Genomic DNA, 19,833 nt, shown 5'->3' on the forward strand with positions numbered 1-19,833 from the left:
ATCGCCTCGCGGGCAGTGGTACTTAAGCAATCCAAGTGATTCACCATAACCCTAAGAAGAGACAAATTTTAGACAACGGGCGAGATACTAGCCGCAAAGCCCAACCCAAATAAGAAAAAAGTAGTTTTACATTCTAGTATAATTTAGAATAGTTGCATAGTAGGATAGTTTTTATTATTTTTGCATAGAATTTTCTAGTGTATGCCCCGTCGTCCATATCATCGTCCGTAAGAACACAACAGTGGACAAGGTTTAACAACCGACTCACAAGAATACTAGACGAGATTGATACAATGGCCGCAAGCAATGACGGAGGTGTTTTGGACACCAATAATCTTGAAGCTATTCCTCCAATGCAAGCACAACAGAGGAAAAAGCCGAAAGTGATTTCTATTCACCAATCATTGAGACCCACCCAAAGAAAGATTGTTTTTCCAGAGACGTAAGCTAATCAATTTGAACTTAGAGCATCGCGAATCTCTATGCTTCCAAAGTTCAATGGTTCGCATAATGTTCAAATTTTTTATGTTCACATGAACAAATTTCTATCACCCTCTAACTTTCAAGAACCGAAGATCAAGGATGAGAGTATCAAGTTAATTCTTTTTCCACTCTCACTCAAAGGTAAAGCATCCGAATGGTTAACTGCGACAAATCGATCAATTCAATCAACAACCGAGAAGTTGAGAACAAAGTTTATGAACAAGTTCTACCCACCCCGTAAAAACAGATGCCATGCAGCAGTTTCATCAACAATTTCAAAGGGAAGGTGATCAAGAATATCATCAAAGCCGGGAGAAATTCAATAATCTGCTAGTCTCATGTCCACATCATGGTTATGATAAGAGCACATTGGCTCATTTTTTTTTCTTTCGAGGACTTTCTACTATGAACAAGCGATGATACACCAATGCATCAAGGTAAGTTTACATCATCGATGGAGAGGAAGCCTACAACTTTCGAAATTTAGCTAAAGACACTCAACAATGGAGTACTAGCAACGAGGACGAGCTAGAGTGGAGGGGTGCCAAGAAATTTGGCAACCAAATTCAAGAAGACCCAAATCAAGCAATGCTATCAATTATGGCAAGCCTATCAACAGACTTGAAAATCTAAACAAGAAGTTTGATCAGTTCTCCATGAATCCTCCAAAACCAAACAATTTCCAAGCTAAACCTCACCATCCAAGCCTTGTTATACCATTTGTGAGCTATGTTCCGATGAAGGCCACACCAATCAAGAGTGTTCAGATTATCTCGATACTAATGCAGAGGCATGTAGTATCAACTCTTTAGGAAGAAATAACCAGCCTCAATCGTGGACAAAATTATTGGAAACCACAAAATACAAATCGAGGAATTTTCCTCCGTGATTCCAAAATCACCAAATCGGCCTGTATAACCAAGATCGGTTCCAAAACCGCCAAAGAACCATACGTAAATCAACAAATATACCGTAACCAAAGAATACCAAGCCAACACAAACATAGAGTTAGTACCAGATCTTATGAGTGGATATATTGCCCCTTACGCCTCCGAAAGCAGCGCTTATCCCACATCCGAAGAAGCTATCACCACCATTGTCAATGAGTCAAACAGACAAATCAAAGAACCCGTAGTTGAGAATAACTTTAGTGTCATTCAAGGCCAGATAGGGCAAATCGCTGCCGCCTTGACAGAAAGATCAAAAGGAGCATTACCAAGCCAGCCGGAGCCAAATCCGAAAGGAAGAGGTGTCTTGCAGGTGGATAACCTGGAGATTACTCACTCGAATGCCCAAGTTAATTCTGTCACCACCACTGGAGGTCGCAAGAAAGTTGATAACAAGATTGTCTATGAACCAGAAAAGATTCTATGGAGCCTAAGGTAACTTATGTCCCCACCATCCCACCCAGCTTCTAACATCCCGTGATATATCTAGTGTTGTGCCACCCACTCAAAGTAACCGCTGAGAGAGAAGTCAAGGAACTACATCGCGGGAAGTAAGTAAGAAGAAGCCATCACGAAAGTGACTCCACCGCCACTCCACTATTTGTTACCAAGCCAACCGCCGAAAGAAGAGAACCAATATTGAAGAATCCGCCAAAGACCATTTCCTTCAAACTAGTGAATACCGTAAGAGATGACCAAGATAAGGAGATTTTATGGATGTATTTCAGAATTTACGATTAATATCCCATTTCGACCGCCATCAAGCAAGTTCCCTCATATGCCAAGTTCCCCGAAAAGATCTAGTAAAGAAGAAGACCAACATTCCGAAGAAGCTTTTATCGCCAAAGATGTTCATCGCATCTACGAATCTATCGGTTGTGAAACCGAAAGATCCCGAAGTCCAACTGCTACATGCAGAATCGAGATTCTTTGAGGAACAAGCTTTACTAGATTTGGGTGCCGCAGAATCTTCTACCATATTTCATCTACGAGAAGTCATTTGAAGGATCTAAAACCGACCGATGTTACTTTACAGTTGTGGCGATAGATCAATGAAGATACCTAGAGGACTCATTGAAGACGCCATAGTCAAGATCGAAGACTTCTATTATCCGTTGATTTCATAGTACTTTCTAACACGTAACCTACATCCGTAGGCGATACCAATCATTCTAGGCGCACCATTCTTGGCCACCGCAAATGCACTCATCAACCGTCGAAACGGTAATATGACATTATCCTTTGGTAATATGAAAGTCGAAACCAATATTTTCCATATGTTACAAAGAACCACAGGAAGTATGTGCCGTGAACGAGGTATGCATGATTGAAGCGCTAGCTAAGACAGATTATCCGACTCATTCATATCCTAATGATGAAGTTATTGAAAGCCTCGACATGCACTCGATTGAGGAACTTAGTGTTGAGTCAATCAATGCGATTTTGATTCATCACCGTCATGGATGACATCAAGTTCAAAGAAAAGCTTGAATCACCTATGCTTGATGGACCACCTAAAGAGCTTAAGAAGGAGCCACCTAAGCTAGAATTGAAGCCTTTACCGCCTACACTCAAGTATGTTTTCTTGGGAGATTTGGGAACCTACCCAAGAGTCATTGCATCGATTTGACTAAGGAGCAGAATCCGTGTTAGTAGCACTTTTAAAGGAACACAAGTCAACTATAGGTTGGACAATTGATGATATCAAGGGGATCAGCCCTATGATAGTTCAACATAGATTCATCCGAAGAGGATTCCAAGACTTCTAAGCAACCACGAGGGAGGCTTAATCCAAAATGAAGGAAGTAGTTAGAGAAGAGGTCGCCAAACTCCTTGACGCCGCATTATCTACCCTATTTCGATAGTCAATGGGTTAGTCCAAAAGTTGTGCCAAAGAAGTCCGAAACCACGTTGATCGAGAACGAGAACAATGAGTTGATTCCAACCAGATTCAGACCGATGGAGAGTTTGCATCGACATGTGAAGTCGAATAGCGCATCGAGAAAAGACCATTTTCCATTGCCATTTATCGATCGATGTTAGAAAGATTAGCCGACAAGCTTACTACTCGCTTTGATGGTTACTCGATATTTTCAAATCCATATTCACCCCGAGGACCAAGAGAAGACCACATTCACATGTCCATTCGAACATTCGCCACCGTCAGATGCCTTTTGGTCTATGCAATGCACCGCCACTTTTTCGATGCATGATGAGTATTTTTGACGACATGGTGGAGAAATACATGGAAGTTTTATGGACGATTTTTCAGTTTTTGATCATCTTTTGAGGATTGCCTACACCATCTCTCCTTAGTCCTTAAACGCTGTTTGCGATACCAACTTAGTTCTCAATCGGGAAAAGTGTCACTTCATGGTAAAGGAAGGGATAGTGCTAGGGTCACCAAGTTTCAAAGGAAGGAATTCTAGTAGATCGAAAGTGAAGATTGATATTATAAAGGATCTACCCAAACCGAGAACTGCCAAAGATATCCGTGGCTTCCTAGGTCACGCTGGATTCTACCGCCGATTTATCAAAGATTTCAAAGAATTGCAAGACCACCGTCACATCCGTTAGGGAAAGATATTGTCTTTGATTTTGATACATCATGTGTTGAAGCTTTTATGAAGTTAAAGGAAGCACTAACTTCAGCACCAATCATTCGTATGCCGATTGAGCCAGCCATTTGAAATCATGTGTGATGCATCCGATTATGCTATAGGAGCCGCTCTAGGACAAAGAGACAAGAAAGTGCCATATGCAATCTACTATGCTAGCAAGACTCTAAATGGAGCTCGATTAATTATTCTACCACCGAGAAGGAACTCTTAGCCAGCCGCCTATTCTCTTGACAAATTCGACAATATCCGATAGGTTCAAAGGTGATTGTCTATAATCGACCATGTCGCCCTTCGGCCATTTACTCGCTAAGCAGGATGCCAAGCCAAGATTGATCCGATGGATACTACTTTTACAAGAATTTGATTTGGAGATACGCGATAAGAAAGGAACAGAGAATGTCGCTGCTGATCACCTTCTAGATTGCTAGTGGAGAATACGGAAGACAATTTACAAATCAGGAGACTTTTCCCGATGAACAGGTTGTTCAAGATATCGGTGCCATGGTACGCCACATTGCAAATTATCTTGTGACCGACAAGGTACCATCACATTGAGCAAGCAAGAAAAAGATTTATTCTACTCAAAGGCCGATATTATTTTTTGGATGATCCATACTTATTCAAGAAGTGTTCGATCAAATTATTCAAGATGCATCCCAGAATCGAACAGAATCCATTCTATCATTCTCATCATGATCAAATTTTTGGAGGACACTTTGGCCCGCAACGCATCGCAGACAAGGTATTACAAGCTGGATTCTATTGGCCTACTCTTTTAAAGATGCAAATATTTATTGCAAAGCATGTCCGAGATGCCAATTTCTGGGTAAAACCTCGAAAAAGGTTCGAGTGGCCTCAACAACCGATCCTTATCTCGTAAATCTTTGATGTATGGGGTATAGATTTCATGGGACCATTTCCTCCTTCTTTGGTTACACCTACATTCTACTTGCTGTGGACTATGTTTCAAAATGGATTGAAGCAGTTCCTACGAAACACGCGATCATAAAGTCGCCGTGGACTTTCCAAGAAGAACATTCTACCAAGATTTGGAACACCAAGAGCCATCATCGCTGATAACGGTTCTCACTTCTGTAACCGCGTATTTGGGAATCTTATGGCAAAGTATGGAGTAATTCACAAGCTAGCTTTACCATATCATCCTCGCACTAATGGTCAAGCGAAGTTTCAATAGGAAATCAAGAGTATTCGGAGAAGACAAGAAATCCATCTAGGAAAGACTGGTCTCTTAGACTCCAAGATGCACTATGGGCATACAGAATCAAAGATTCAAAACACCCATGTGGATGTCGCCTATCGCTTGGTATATGGAAAAGCGTGTCATCTACCCGTTGAAGTTAGAACATAAAGCCTATTGGGCAGTGAAAAGAGATGAATTTCAACCTAGATCAAGCAGAGAAAGGAGGAAGCTTCGATCGCTGAATTAGAGGAATTGATAAGTGATGCTTATGATAAGTCGAGGATTTACAAGGATAAGACTAAAGCATTACATGATAGAAGAATTCTCAAGAGAGAATTTGAACCCGACGTAAGGTTCCGGTCTACAACTCTCGCCTAGAAATTTTCCCCTCGAAAGCCGAGATCTAGATGGATCGGACCGCTTATAGTAAGACATGTCACACCTTTTGGAGCTATTGAAGTAGAAGACATAAAGAGAAGGACTCGCTTCAAAGTCAATGCTCATCGACTAAAGCCTTTTCTCGAGTTACCTATCGAGACGTGGAGGCCATTTTTCTCAAGGATCCGGGTTTATCGCACCACCGCTTGAAGCGGAAAATTGGGGTAAGTTACCTACACACCTTAAAGATTACATTCTATGCCCTTGCTGAACCTGTTACTCTGTCTAGTTTAAGTTTTTGCATGAGGAAGCCAAGCGCCGTAAGCTTGACTCCTTAGGATCTCATTAGTATAAGTGCCACCGATAGCCGGGCCCCTCGATTTTCATAACTTTGTCCTTTCGAGAGGAGTTGCAAGCGTCGGAGTCAAAGTCTCATAACTCTAGTAGACCAAAGTATAAAATGTCTATAGGAAGTAAGCATGTTGTTGATAGATCAGTTTTGGAATGGGAATTCTAGTCTTGAGGATCCGACTTTAAAAAGACTCACATTATGTCTTGGGATCCGGGACGTAAAAAGACCTAAAAATTTGTTTCTTGAACTAATTCGATATTCGCATCAATGGTAATATCCTACCTTTTTCTCATCCATTTCATTTACTTTTTATACATTGAGGTCAATGCATGCATAAGTAGGGGGAGGGTGTACTTGAGAAATGAATTTCAAAATTAGTTTTCAAAAACTAAAATATTTTTGTTTCTATATCAAGAGCATGAGAAAAATGAATTTTAATGATGAGTCCGATATAGATTCTATAATCGCTTAGTCTTTGAGTTTGATAGATAGTTGATATTATTGATTTCATTACCGCTTAGACTATTTATTATGCTCTCGGACATAGTTCTTATTGATAGAATTTTTTATCAAGGCACCACCATAATACTTGGTCAGTTTTGTGTACTTTTGCTAGAAGAGAGATTTAAACCCCTAGTAAACCGAAGTAGAATTTTTAGACTTAGCCCGTGAGACTTGAGCTTTATACTCATTTTTGGAGAGTTCTTACTTAAAAATCCGAAGTCTTAGTGACTCATCATCTTTCAGTTCTTTATGTCGTTGTAATATAGTCTCATTATTCTTTAATTTGGTTAATCACGGTTGACATCAACTTTAAGGAGATAGCCATTAGGTCTTGTAGTCTATTCAAAAAACAGAGTATCATAATTGATAAGTCAAGTAGTGAACCCATTCAGCCTTTTATCCCACCTAGTAGGACCATCATGTTAAACCCTTTGAGCCTTACAATAAGCCATTTTCTTTCATAAAACCCTACTATTCACCCTTCACCCAACTCCGCAAGAAGTATAGCCAAAATCTTTATCACCATACCCATATGTTTCTGAGAATACGAGGGGCACAAGGAGGAAGAAAGACCAAAAAAGGAAGATTACAAGGAAATACCAGAGAGATACAATGAATCCCATCATTCTGTTCAAAGTGAAAGAAGCTAGTGGAAAACAAGCATATCCAGTACTAATCAAGGATATACCACTGAGTTTAAAAAAAAAAAAAAAAAAAAAAAAAAAGTTGAACAAAATGGATGGAAAAGCTAAAATAAAGGAAGAATTTTATCTGCAATACAGAATTTGAAGAAATCTTCCAAAGAAAGAAGCAAAACCCTTAGTGTTTTCAGAAACAACCTTAGAATCCTTTTTACCTTTCCTTCATAAACCAATACCCAAGCCAAGTTACAACCCATGACTTATCATTACAGTATGGTACAAAGTCTAGAATAGGTGAGAGGATGCTAAAGTGAAGGACCCGACACTTCATATGTGATTGACATTCTTTCCATGAGACTAATTTTATTCAGAAGTCTGTTTTTCAAGGTAGTATGTGGGATGTTCGTATACATTATTCTTTTCCCCACATACATGAGGTAAAATAGTGGACCATCTTCTGAGAGATTCTTTTCTGAGAGTATGACCGATGAGGATTGAAAGTCGAGATTATCTACCTATGGTAAACTAGGGATTCCGCTTTCTTGGATAGGAGAGTATAGAGATTGACTAAGTACACACATAAGCCTTGATTGAGAATTTTGTCAATTTTACTATCTCCCATCATAATCTATGAGTCTTTGCAGAAATGTAGTTAGCAATGGAGACTTTCTATCAGGGTAAGCACTAAGTGGGTAAGGAATTTCTCTCTCTGAAAATACTATCATTCTTAAACATGCTATTGATTGATTTTGTGGGTATATCACCGAAAACCCTCACGAGACTATAACTCGTCCTTTTTGGGGAACTTAAAGGTTTAAAGCCTTGTTTCATATGGTAAATGCAATCGCGATGCCTCTGCTAAAAATGAGTTAGGATTTTATTTTTGTTATTAGGATGTGATTTTGATCACTTATCTATTTTTATCTTATTTGCTAAGAGACTAGCAAAAGGCTAGTTGGGAGTTGTGATAAGTGCTCAAAAAGTGCTATTTAACCCTCGATTATGCCTCTTGTTTAGCCATCTTAGTGGAATAATAGTGTTTATAAGTTGTGTTTTAAGATTCTACAGTGAAAAAGAGAGTTTTGTAGAATATTAGAGAAAATGGGGTAAAACGGCAATTCGAGCATCAATGATCATCATGGGAGGTCCGTGGACAATCATGGAGAAGGCCAAGGAATTGGAGCTATTAAATATGCGACTTGGACCTATTTTAAAGTCTATTTGGAAGCCCAAGGCCAAAGGATTTGTTGCTTGGACCAAAGCCCGCAAAGGGATATAGAAGGATAGAGCGTAAGAGAGAAAATCGGCTTATGCATCCGGGACGATGGATCGAAAAAGTCCCGTGACGCATTGATTACATCTGGGGACGATAGATCGAAAGGCCCAGCGCATTGATTAAGTCTGGGACGATGGATAATGCGCCCGCACGCATGAATCGATTAATCAGTAGCCAATTCTTCTCAGTTTTGAAGACGGTCGGACTCTCGAAGAAACCTATTTGTATTAGGAAACAAATGACGGTTTGGAATGCTTCTAGAACTCATTGTAACCCCTATAAATAGAGGACCTAAGTGCCTCATGTAATTTGCCAATTCACTTATATTCTTGTCTCCTTAACTTGAGGCAGAGAGATTAATAATAAAAGATTGGTTTTAACTAGTCGAAGTCTTAATAAATTAGTCTTTCTAGTCTTATGTTCTTCAACTCTTCTTCTTCTCGCTTTTTTGTGTTCTTCCTTCTATATGGAAGGCTAATCTTCTCCTTCAAGGGAGGAGATGAAGCCAGCTTAAGGTTTAATGATTCTTCCGGTTCATGGTGTTCTTCAATCAGGTTAGTTCTTTATGTTTGTAGTTATTAGTTCCATTGCCCACACCAGGGGATAGAAGTATAGAATAGGGTTTATGTTTTGCAATATTAATATCATGCTAGTGTTCTTTACTTTTCTTCTAGTAGTGTAATTCTTTAGAGTTAGGGAAGTATTCTTTGTGTTGCCTTAGAAGGGGTAGCTCGTGGAGTGGCTGCCTTGGGGGGAAGTATTCTTTGTGTTTGCCTTAAGTGGTGATTCATTGAATGGCTGCCCTATTAGGAAGTACTCCTTGATGTTGCTCTTGGTAATACATTGAATGGCTGCCCAAGCTTACATAAAAGGAAAGAAGATATTAATAGCATAAACATAAGAACAACCTTAAGTAGAGTTAATTGTTAACGATGTTTCATCCAAAAGGGCATCGGCACTTTCCGATTGCCCTAATTGTAGTCTACTTGTAAGAACAACCATGAAGCGTAAGGTCATAGATTAAAAGTATTGGTGGATTCTAATCTCTTGAATTCTCTCTCTTATAAATTCTCAATAGTTTAGTTAATTTAGCTTAGTTTAGCATTAGAATCTACAATCTCTACAATATTAGTTTTTAATCCCTCAAACCCCCTTTCCAGTCCTGTTCTTCACATAACATACACTTAAAAGTGGAACGATACCCTACTCATCCTTTACTTAGTGAGGGATAATTAGGTTTTGATACGCTTCTCTTTTGTTCAACGATCATCATCTATCTACATCATCCATACACCATCTAAACACACAAAAAGAGGAAGTGTCAGTTCCCAGTTGATATCTTCGACTGGGAAGTCAGCAAGGAAATCGGTAACGACCTGACCTTTGCACGATGTTCTGGGGAAGAATTCGATGTGATGCTCTCCAAGTTCTTTTGCCCATTTGGGCATGCATTCTGTTTTGTTGGTGGAACTCAAGACTTGCTTGATGGGTACCTCTGTTAAGACCTTGATGTCGTGAGCCTAGAAGTATGGTCGAAACTTGCAAGCAAAGTATAACAAAGCTAACATTGTTTTTTCGATTGGAGAGCAATGCTTTTCTAAATCTGCCAATGTTTTGCTGGTGAAATAGATTGGTTTTTCAATTCCCTTGTTTTCGCGAAAGAGAACCGAGCTGATGGTAAAATCGGTAGTTGCAAGGTAAAGCCCCAGTGTTTCTCCTTCATTTGGTTCAGACCCAACAGGTGGAGTTGATAGGTAGGATTTCAGGTCGTTGAAAGCTTTGTGGCAATCTTCTATCCATGTGAATGTTGCGCCTCTCTTCAGTATCTAAAGGAACGGTCTGCATTTGTCAGGTGCTCATGAGATGAATATGTTGAGGGTTAAGACCATGTCAGATAACTTGTATATTTGTTGTTTGGAGGTTGGCTTTGACATTTCAAGGAGGGCTCATATTTTCTCTGGATTCGCTTCAATGCGTCGCTGTGAGACGAGGTACCCTAAGAATTTCCCTGAGGCTACTATAAATACGCACTTTGCTAGGTTAAGCTTCATCTTGTTCTGGCGCAATCTTCCAAAGGCAGCTTGTAGGTGAGAAATGTGGTCGCTAGCTTTGGCACTTTTGACTACCATGTCGTCTATGTAGACTTCCATAGTGTCACCCAGCATGTCTTTGAACATTTTTGTGACAAGTCTCTGGTACGTTGCGCCGGTGCTCTTCAATCCGAATGGTAGGACGTTGTAGCATAACGCCCCTTGTTCAGTTATAAAGGACGCCTTTTCCTAGTCCTCTTCTGCAAGTGGTATCTGATTGTAACCGCTATATGCGTCCATAAATTATAGAAGTTCTTGTCCACAAATTTGATCTACCAGTATGTCAATCCTAGGTATAGGGAAGCTGTCTTTTGGGCAGTGCTTGTTGACGTTGGTGAAATCAATGCAGAGTCGTACTTGGCCATTTTTATTAGGAATGACTATGATGTTGGCTAACCAGGTCAGGTACTCGACCTCTCTGATGAATCCAACTTTTTTGAGCTTTTCTATCTCTTCATTGATGGCTTTCTGAAATTTGAGTGCTAGTTTCTAAGGTCATTGTTTGATAGGCTTTATAGTTGGATCTACATTTAATTTGTGCCAAGAGACCTGAGGGTCGATTCCTGGCATATCGATATACGACCAAGCAAATACATCTTTATTGAAAGATAAAAAATTGACAAGTTGCTCCTTGAGCTTTGGGTCTAAATTAGCCCCTACATAAACAAATTTTGGGTCATCATTTGTGACTAAATTGACTTTCTCTCCTGGTTCGACTTGTGCTTGTTTTTCTTTGAGCTTGTCTATTGCTGATGCTGGAAGGCTGGAATCTTGAAGATCTTGTGGCTTCAGGCTGTCGTTTGGCTTGGTGACCTAAGTTTTGGCCTTGGTTGTTGTGCTTACTTGATTGTATCGATGAGCTTCTAGTTCGTTGTTTCTAAGCTCCATGATGCCTCGAGGTCCAGGGAATCGCAAGACTTGGTGTAAGGTTGATGGAACTGTTTGGATCTTGTGAATCCACCTGCGTCCTAAAATGGTCATGTATGATGACTTGACATCTATCACACTGAAGTGTGTTGAGGTCTTAACCATGTCCTCATTTCCTCTAATGGAGACTGGTAGGATGATGTCTCCAATTGCATATGTGCAGTCTCCATTGAACCCGTAGAGTGGTGCATTTGAATCTATCATCACCAAATCTGGTAGGTGCATATCCTTGTATGTTTGGTAGAAGAGGATGTCGCAAGAGCTACCTAGATCGATTAGGACCCGCATGAATGTCATGCCGTTAATCTTGACGTGCACTACCATAACATCATTATGGGGTAAGCACACCTTGTCAAGATCTTTCTCGGTGAATGATATCTCGGTTGTAGATCGAGAGCTGGCAGGAGTGATCATCTCAGCCTTGTGCGATAGGTGGTAGATCTCTTGTAGTGCTCCTATGCGCCTACACTTTTCATGACCGGAGGTTTTGTTGCTGGAGGTGTCTGTAATCATGTGGATTACCATTTCCTCTTCGATCGGAGGAGTGCTGTCGTCTATTGTGCCTCGATTGGCCTAGGGATTTAGATCGTCGGGTTGTTCTGCTTCTGCTCCTTCTTTGTGCAAGTCATTCATGACTACGACTCCTACTTCTGTTGCGGTTGGCATTTAGTTTATGCATGAGATCGTTTTCTGGCAGAAATTCTTTTAGCTTTACCTCTTCGACTAAGTCTTGGAGGTAGTGCTTGAAGCTCTAACATTCATCTGTGTCATGGTGGTAGAGTTTGTGGAAGTGGTAGTACGGACATCCTAGGATTTCTATGGCCTTGTTGATGTGTGGCTTGAAGTAAGGGGATGTTTTTATTTTCTTCAGATGTAGCCTGGCAACCCGAAGAAGTTGGAGATTCTCTCTTGATGTAAGGTGGCCTTTGGGAGTTGGTGCCCTTGTTGTTGCCTGAGTACTACTTGCTTTCTTTGGGTTCCCTTTTGTCGCTTATTGCAAAGACCTCTTTGCCCTTGCGTTGGGTCATCCACTCTTCGTACTTCACATACTTGTCGACTCTGTGGTACAGGTCGTCTAGGCGATTTGGCTTATTCCACATGAGTGACCGTGCTACTTCAGAATCATCTAGGAAGGCGTTGGTGAATGTCGAGGTTGCAAAGCTATCCTTGAGGCCTAGCTCCTTTGATGGCAATTCCTTTTTGAAACGACCTAAGAAAGCCCGAATGGTTTCGTCGTGTGCTTGCTTTAGCTGGAACAATGAGTCCAAGTCGGCTTGCTTCTTTCTGTTGTGGATGAACTCTACTGTGAATGTTTCGGCTAGCTTGTCAAAGTTGTGGATTGAATCAGGCGCTAGCGTATATAACCAGTCTAATGCTCCGTCCTTTAGGCTGGCTGGGAAAAGTCGGCATCTCGTAGTCAGTCCCGTCCGCTTATAGAGCATCGATTTGGTTTGAAACAAGCTACGTCTTCGACTGGACACGAGCTGCCATTGTACATTGGGAACTTTGGCTGGATGAAATCATTGGGAGGCTGCTTGTCCCGGGTTTTAGCGGTGAATGGTGACGCTCTGTAAGATTGGAGCATCTTTTGGACGATCTGGGCTACACTGGCCTTTTCACTTGATTTATCCAAGCGCTAGGCTAAGTCATTAAGGCGTTGATTGGTGGTGGTTGTGAGTGTTGCGACACCGTTGTTATCAATGGCGTTAGGATCCATGTTGTTGGTGTTGGAAGTGGTTTGCTCTCCCAAAGTTTGGTTCTCTTGCTGGAGCGTGGTGAATGAGTCTTGGAGGTGCTTCACTTGATCTACGAGAGCTTTGAGTTGTTCTTCCATGGTGATTTTACCAAGTTTAGTAGGCTTGAAAAAATGGTGTGGGTGTTTTTCTCAAGAAAACGAACTGACAGATGGCACCAATGTAGATGTATAGGTTTCTACCTATAACCTGATGTTGAGAATGATTGGGAATGGCTGCACTTTTTCTTTGGATAAGAGTTGCCTACGTATCAAGTTTCTTGGGTGAACTTGAATCAAGCCTTATGTAGTTCATCTCTCTCTACTTATAGGTGTTTGATATGACTTTTCTTATTTGCTTCAGGCCATTGTCAAGTGTAGATCCATATTTTGTGTTCCCTTGTCCTCAAATAGGGATGAAAAATGATTGTCGTTCATTGTCACACCCCGAATTTTGACAAAATCGAAAAAACAATATTTGTTCTCGACTCTTCGATTTTTGAGGTATGATGCACTCTTGAAGTTGAGAGTGCATCACACCTCAAAAATCGAAGAGTCGGGAACAAATATTGTAATTCCGATTTTGTCGAAATTCGGGGTGTGACATTAATCCTCCAATAAGTGTTTTTATTGATTATACATTATGTTGAGACCCCAAATAGGTATGAACAATGATTGTTTATAGCTCTTGTTGAGGTATAAACAGTGATTGTTCATACTCCAATAGGTGTTTATACTGATCATACATTATGTTGAGATATGAACATTGATTGTTCATACCCCAAATAGGTATGAACAATGATTGTTCATAGCTCATGTTAATGTTGAACAATGATTCATCATACCTCAAATAGGGATGAAAAATGATTGTCGTTCATTATCACACCCCGAATTTCGACAAAATCGAAAAAACAATATTTGTTCTCGACTCTTCGATTTTCGAGGTATGCACTCTTGAAGCTGAGAGTGCATCACACCTCGAAAATAGAAGAGTCGGGAACAAATATTGTAATTCCAATTTTGTCGAATCCAATAAGTGTTTTTATTGATTATACATTATGTTGAGACCCCAAAAGGTATGAACAATGATTGTTTATAACTCATGTTGAGGTATAAACAGTGATTGTTCATACTCCAATAGGTGTTTGTACTGATCATACATTATGTTAAGGTATGAACAATCATTGTTCATACCCCAAATAGGTATGTGATAAGCACCCAAAACTGTATTATAAAACCCCGTAGAGACGTAATATTTTGGTTAATTATGTGCTTAATAATCATGAAATAATTGTATTTTCGTGCTTTTGCAGGTTTGCGCAACCAACATAAAAATGATGATAAAGCCAGTATTTAATTAAGCACATAATAGTGAGTATACGTAAAACTTTCTGATTAAGCCCATGTTAAGCCCAACAAAGCCGGACTAAAGCCCAAAGACTCAAACAAGACAAAATCAAGTCAGAAACGAGATTACGTGCACAAAAGCATCAAACTTCTAGAAGCTTGATGAAGACTTGATATGTTAGTTAGAATTATTGCTTGTTAAGAGTTTTACTTTAGAAGGATAGTTGATTCGCCATGAGAATGGGTTGGATTTCCTCACATGCTAATTATTAGTTGGCAGAGATTGCCATGAGTAATTAGGGATCAACACTTAATTTTATTTGATTAGAACTGTAATAATTGACACTAGCATATTATGAATACATCAAGTGGATTCAAATCTCCCTAATCCCTTCTCTATATTCACATTTCAATATTCTATTATCATAGTATAAGTTAAACATCTTATTTAAGTTCAATTGCAATATTAGTGTAATTCAATTCATTACTCTCAACTGTTTTGTTAGTAGCGATTAAACTAGCGGAAACTTACGTTTAAAGGACTAGGAGTGGAACGAATTCTCTACTCCATTTATTGCATGATTCAAGAGAGTAGATAACTTTGATAGTCTAGAGTAAAATTACTATAATTTTACTTCTGTTTAAGTTTAATTAGTTAAGTAGGAGTAAAACGATATTTTTTACATTTATCAAAACTCATGTAGAAGCAAGAAAAGAAAACAAGGATTTCTCTAGTGTAAATATCTGGAAGACCTTATTCTCTCATACTTGTCATTTTTTATTTTCCATTTCCATTTTCTTTTACACCACCACCTAAGCCCTATAATACCTAATAAAGACATCTAGCTCAATTAGGAGTAGGATGGTGTAATAATAAGTAGTAGATGTGATTGATCGACCTCAGCTCCTCTGTTTATCATTTAGATGTGAGGAAATGTGTGCCACTGCACACTGGAGTTAGCAAAACCTGAGTAGAAAAATTAAGAGCAAATTTGTGTTTCGACATATACCTGTGAGAACCTATTTAGGGACGCTCTCCAAAGGATCCAGAAACAGTCTTGCTTATACAATTCAATGTAAGGTTCACTGTATGCAAGTTCATATGTAGATGTTTTAATTATTGTATGCATATTAACTTGAGTTTTAAAGGAATTAATCCTCGTTCCCCCGCTAGGGAGATGTATAGATATCTTAGATAAATTTAGGAAACAAGCTTTTGTTACTGAGTCGTTGTAGTATAGATGAAGTTTGTGAGTATCTTCTTTGGAAAACTCTCACGAGGCTATAACTCGTCCACTAGGGGATTCCTAGTGGTTTAAGGCCTTGTTGCATACGGTCAATGCAACCGCACTCTACGAAATGAGAATTAGCTTAGGACTACACATTTTTGGCCACTTATCTGTATATATGTCTCTTCTTTGCTTGAGGACAAGCAAAGTGCTGTTTGGGGGTGGTGTGATAAGCACCCAAAACTGTATTATAAAACCCCGTAAAGACGTAACATTTTGGTTAATTATGTGCTTAATAATCATGAAATAATCGTATTTTCGTGCTTTTGCAGGTCTGCGCAAACAACGTAAAAATGATGATAAAACCAGTATTTAAGCATGGAATAGTAAGTATATGTAAAGTTTCCGATTAAGCCCATGTGAAACCCAAGAAAGCCGGACTAAAGTCCAAAGACTCAAACAAGACAAAATCAAGTCAGAAACGAGATTACGTGTATAGAAGCATCGAACTTCCGAAGCTCATATCTCTTGAACCAGGACTCCGAATTCGGCAAGTAAGTTGCTCAGACAATCAGTGCGACAAATTCTACGCAAAGGCGGAAGTTGTAAAAATTCTAAAAGGCCGGCCCGCCATTGGACACAACACGTGGACCCACTTTGCGGGCCCACAAGATTGGATGAGTCATCATATCTTAAATCAAGCTCACAAGTCAAACAAATAATTGGCACCACATGACACCTTGCATCTCATTAATTAGCAAGACTTGACTTTGGATTCTTGTAATAGTGATTACTATGTCTTGATTTAGTTTTAGATTGGATGGAATTTAATGTGGGAGGTGGCTTCACGTGGGATGGAAGAGAGAATGATCTCATATGTAGTGAATTGGTAAATGAGAGCATTTATTCCATGTTCAATTATTTTTCATTTTTAGCTAAGCTTAGTTTTTTTTGTGTAATAGTGTTAATGGCTACTTTAGTTTTTCTCTAAATAAAATCTTGTTCTTTGAAGTTTAAATTCAGTTCTTTACACTCTTCTTCTCTTCTTCTTTTAAACTTATCATACAATCAAACATATTGCATACAACTCCAAAGATCATGAGCTAAAACCCTATTTTCTGGAGGGTTAATGATTCTCATGTGAGGAACAACTTTTGTTATTGATTTCTAGTTATTTTTTTAGGACAAATAAGCTAGACTTTATATCCTACCCCAAAATGGTAGTTGGTGTAGAGTCTAGTTAGGAATTGAGGTGATTTCTTAGAGATAAGTCATTGCTTTTGTTTCTCATACTAGCAATATGATATTAGAGATAAGAACATGTTGTTAAGAATCAAACTCTAATCTATATTAAGATTTGTCTATAAAGTCCAAGAAAGATTAGAGATACAATAAACTAGATTCGAGCAATAAAGGTTTTTGTTCACATGAGTGGATTTAACTCTCCACACCTTTTGATCTATCCATTTCTCTTTTTAATGGTGCATATATGTTTACGTAACTTTTAACTTAAGATATCTAAAATCAAGCTTAGTAGTTTTAATATTACTCAACCATCAAAAATCCTTCTCACTAGTTTCCCTTAAACAAACTCTAATTGTAATGCTATCCTAGTCTTAAGTTGGAACGAAACCCTTACTCTAACAATACACACGAAAAACGTGTGTAAGGAACTTGAGTTAGTACCAAAACGGATAAAGAAACTTCAATTCTTTACCCCGCAAAAGTGTTATCATCAAATGGCGCCGCTGCTGGGGATGCTTGCCCTAACTTTGGATCTTCGCTATCACGAGCCAGCAACAACATGGCCATACATTAGCCAGAACTCTACCCGTTCCTTTTAATGGACGGCGTTTCTTGCAGTATACGGTGACGGTCTTGCAATTAAACAAGAAGGCACTGCACCTAGCAGATGGCCAGAAACCACCATTCCCTTAGCAAGCATGACCATGAACATGGGGAATGCCATGTTGTTTATCCTGCTGAACATTTGGGAGATTGACATTTTTCTACTGCCAATGATGTTGTCTGTGTCATATTCATTGCTCTTGCTCAAGGTCATACATACTTTGATATCATAAACTGTGTTGTCACCAATCTGAAAAAGGCTTGCACCTTTCAGCATTAGTATATACTTTTACCTGTAACCACTTGCCGAATTATGAAGACCCATTTCCCATAATTTTTGGCTACTTTTAACGACTGGGTTAAAGTAGATTCTATGTGCCTGGTGAGCAAAATAATTCGTTCATTAAGGTTTCGGCAATGGTGTGCATGTTCTTCACAGTACCTGAGGAAAGTTAGTTGCTACCCGAACGATAATAATATGTTGGCACATTTAAATGAGTCAGGTGAACAACAATGGAGCACCATTTGGCAGGCCATTATCTATTGGCGTGATGCTAAGGAAATGCATTTAACGTGGGATGACGCGAGAACATCAGGACCTACTGGATGGTAAATTTGATGATGGCTAATGTGTATATATATCTAATTGTCTATATTTGCCTTTCCTATGTTATTTCTGTATAATATATTATGTTATAATATCTTTCTGTTCTAGCAATCCAGCCCTAATTTTGCTCACAGTTCTCAGGTAATTTCTTTCTTTATCTATTCATACTTCGAGGACTAAGCATCATTCAGTTTGGGGATGCTTTAAACCTGTAGCAAAAATTAGGCAACTTGTAGGCTGTATATAATTTCTAGTTTCTTGTTAGTGAATGTATTTAGTGACAAAGTCTTGTTTCTTTTTCGATGATGAAAATCATCTAGAAATCTCACATTAGCATTCGAATTAGGGTTTGTTTTTAAGAAACTTAAGATAATACGTACGCAATAGCTTTTACATCTTTTCATGAGTATTCATACACTGAGTATCATTGATTGTACATAGCAGTAAGTTTCTGGAATCCACGGTTAGTTTACTTAAATTATCAATCTTGTGAGAATCTACCAAAAAGCTTCGATATGTGTGATATGTGAGTAATGACATAGAGGAGTAGTTTTTCAAAATAGAGAAAATCACGCGTCTACTTACTTGATCACCATCCGAACCCTAGGCGAGAATTTAGGTCATCTTTGGATTGACATAGCTAAAATATATTCATACCTATTACAAATTTTACCCCTAGTCACTCCACTGAACCTTTCATTAAACCTTTCACTTTCACCAAAAATTTCTTACCCATCTATTAACCCCAAATAAAATAACCTACCTAAATTATGAGTATGAGAAATAGGATGAAATGTAGAAAAATAAGAGAAATACTTTTCTTAAATAAAAGTTAGATACTTGCTTCAGGAAAGAAAAACATAATTATGTTTCTTAAGCTTTTGAAAAAAAAAATTAGAACTCCAAAAGCCTAATAGCAAAGTATGGAAACTTGATAAGAGCCCAAAACTATAGTTTTAACCCCTTAATATCATTACATTTAGACCAATTATGTGTATAATAAATATGAGTTAATATTGTTTACGTGCGTTTATGTATTTCAGGCATTAGAGTCAAATATGTGAAGAAACATGTTACTTTTGCAAGATAAAAGGAGCAAAGGTTGGTTGCTAAGAAGATCTATGATTAAAGGCCAAGATTCAAGGAGAAAAAACATTTTTAAAGCCCGGTCAAAGCTGAAAAGTCAAAGTCAACGCAGGCAGAAATAGAGCAGAAAAGTCAACAGAACCTCTGCAAGCCGTATCTTTGGACTCAAACCTCAGAATTGGGCCTATTATATGTCACAAGGACTAGATCGGAAAGAGCTTTCTAACGGTTTAGACCTTGACCCAATCAGAGAAGCAAAAGTGGATGAAAAGGCTGTTGCAATAATTTCCAATAGAGAAACCTTTTTTGGACTTATGTAATTAGGATTTGGGCTTTATTTAAGGGCCCAAAATATGGCTCCAAAGCCCATGCACGAAAATGTAGACCTAGCCTCTCTTATATAAAGAGAACTAAGCCATATAATTAGATATACTTAGACTTATATAGATATAATTAATTAGAGCTAGATAGTTAGGATTTAGACTTAGTTATTAGTTTAAACCTTAGTTAATTATTGTTCTTCAGTATTCATTAGATTAATAAAAGTTCATTATTGTTCTTCAT

The 19,833-nt window shown here is 38.7% G+C and overlaps 1 protein-coding gene across 1 annotated transcript; it reads right to left on the reverse strand.

Moving 5' to 3' along the window:
• Window positions 1-11,306: 11,306 nt before the first annotated feature.
• LOC147523424 (uncharacterized) lies at window positions 11,307-11,945 on the reverse strand. The gene has a single exon (XM_086571014.1). It carries the CDS (start codon window positions 11,943-11,945, stop codon window positions 11,307-11,309), a length of 639 nt encoding a protein of 212 aa, XP_086427140.1.
• Between the last annotated feature and the right edge of the window lie 7,888 nt (window positions 11,946-19,833).

Source organism: Coptis chinensis, chromosome 1 (genome assembly GCF_015680905.1).
Source record: "Coptis chinensis isolate HL-2020 chromosome 1, ASM1568090v1, whole genome shotgun sequence".
NCBI classification, from domain to species: domain Eukaryota; kingdom Viridiplantae; phylum Streptophyta; class Magnoliopsida; order Ranunculales; family Ranunculaceae; genus Coptis; species Coptis chinensis.

Coding starts and splice junctions, on each gene's coding strand:
- LOC147523424 (XM_086571014.1), bottom strand. CDS start 11,945: ATGGTAATCCACATGATTACAGACACCTCCAGCAACAAAACCTCCGGT.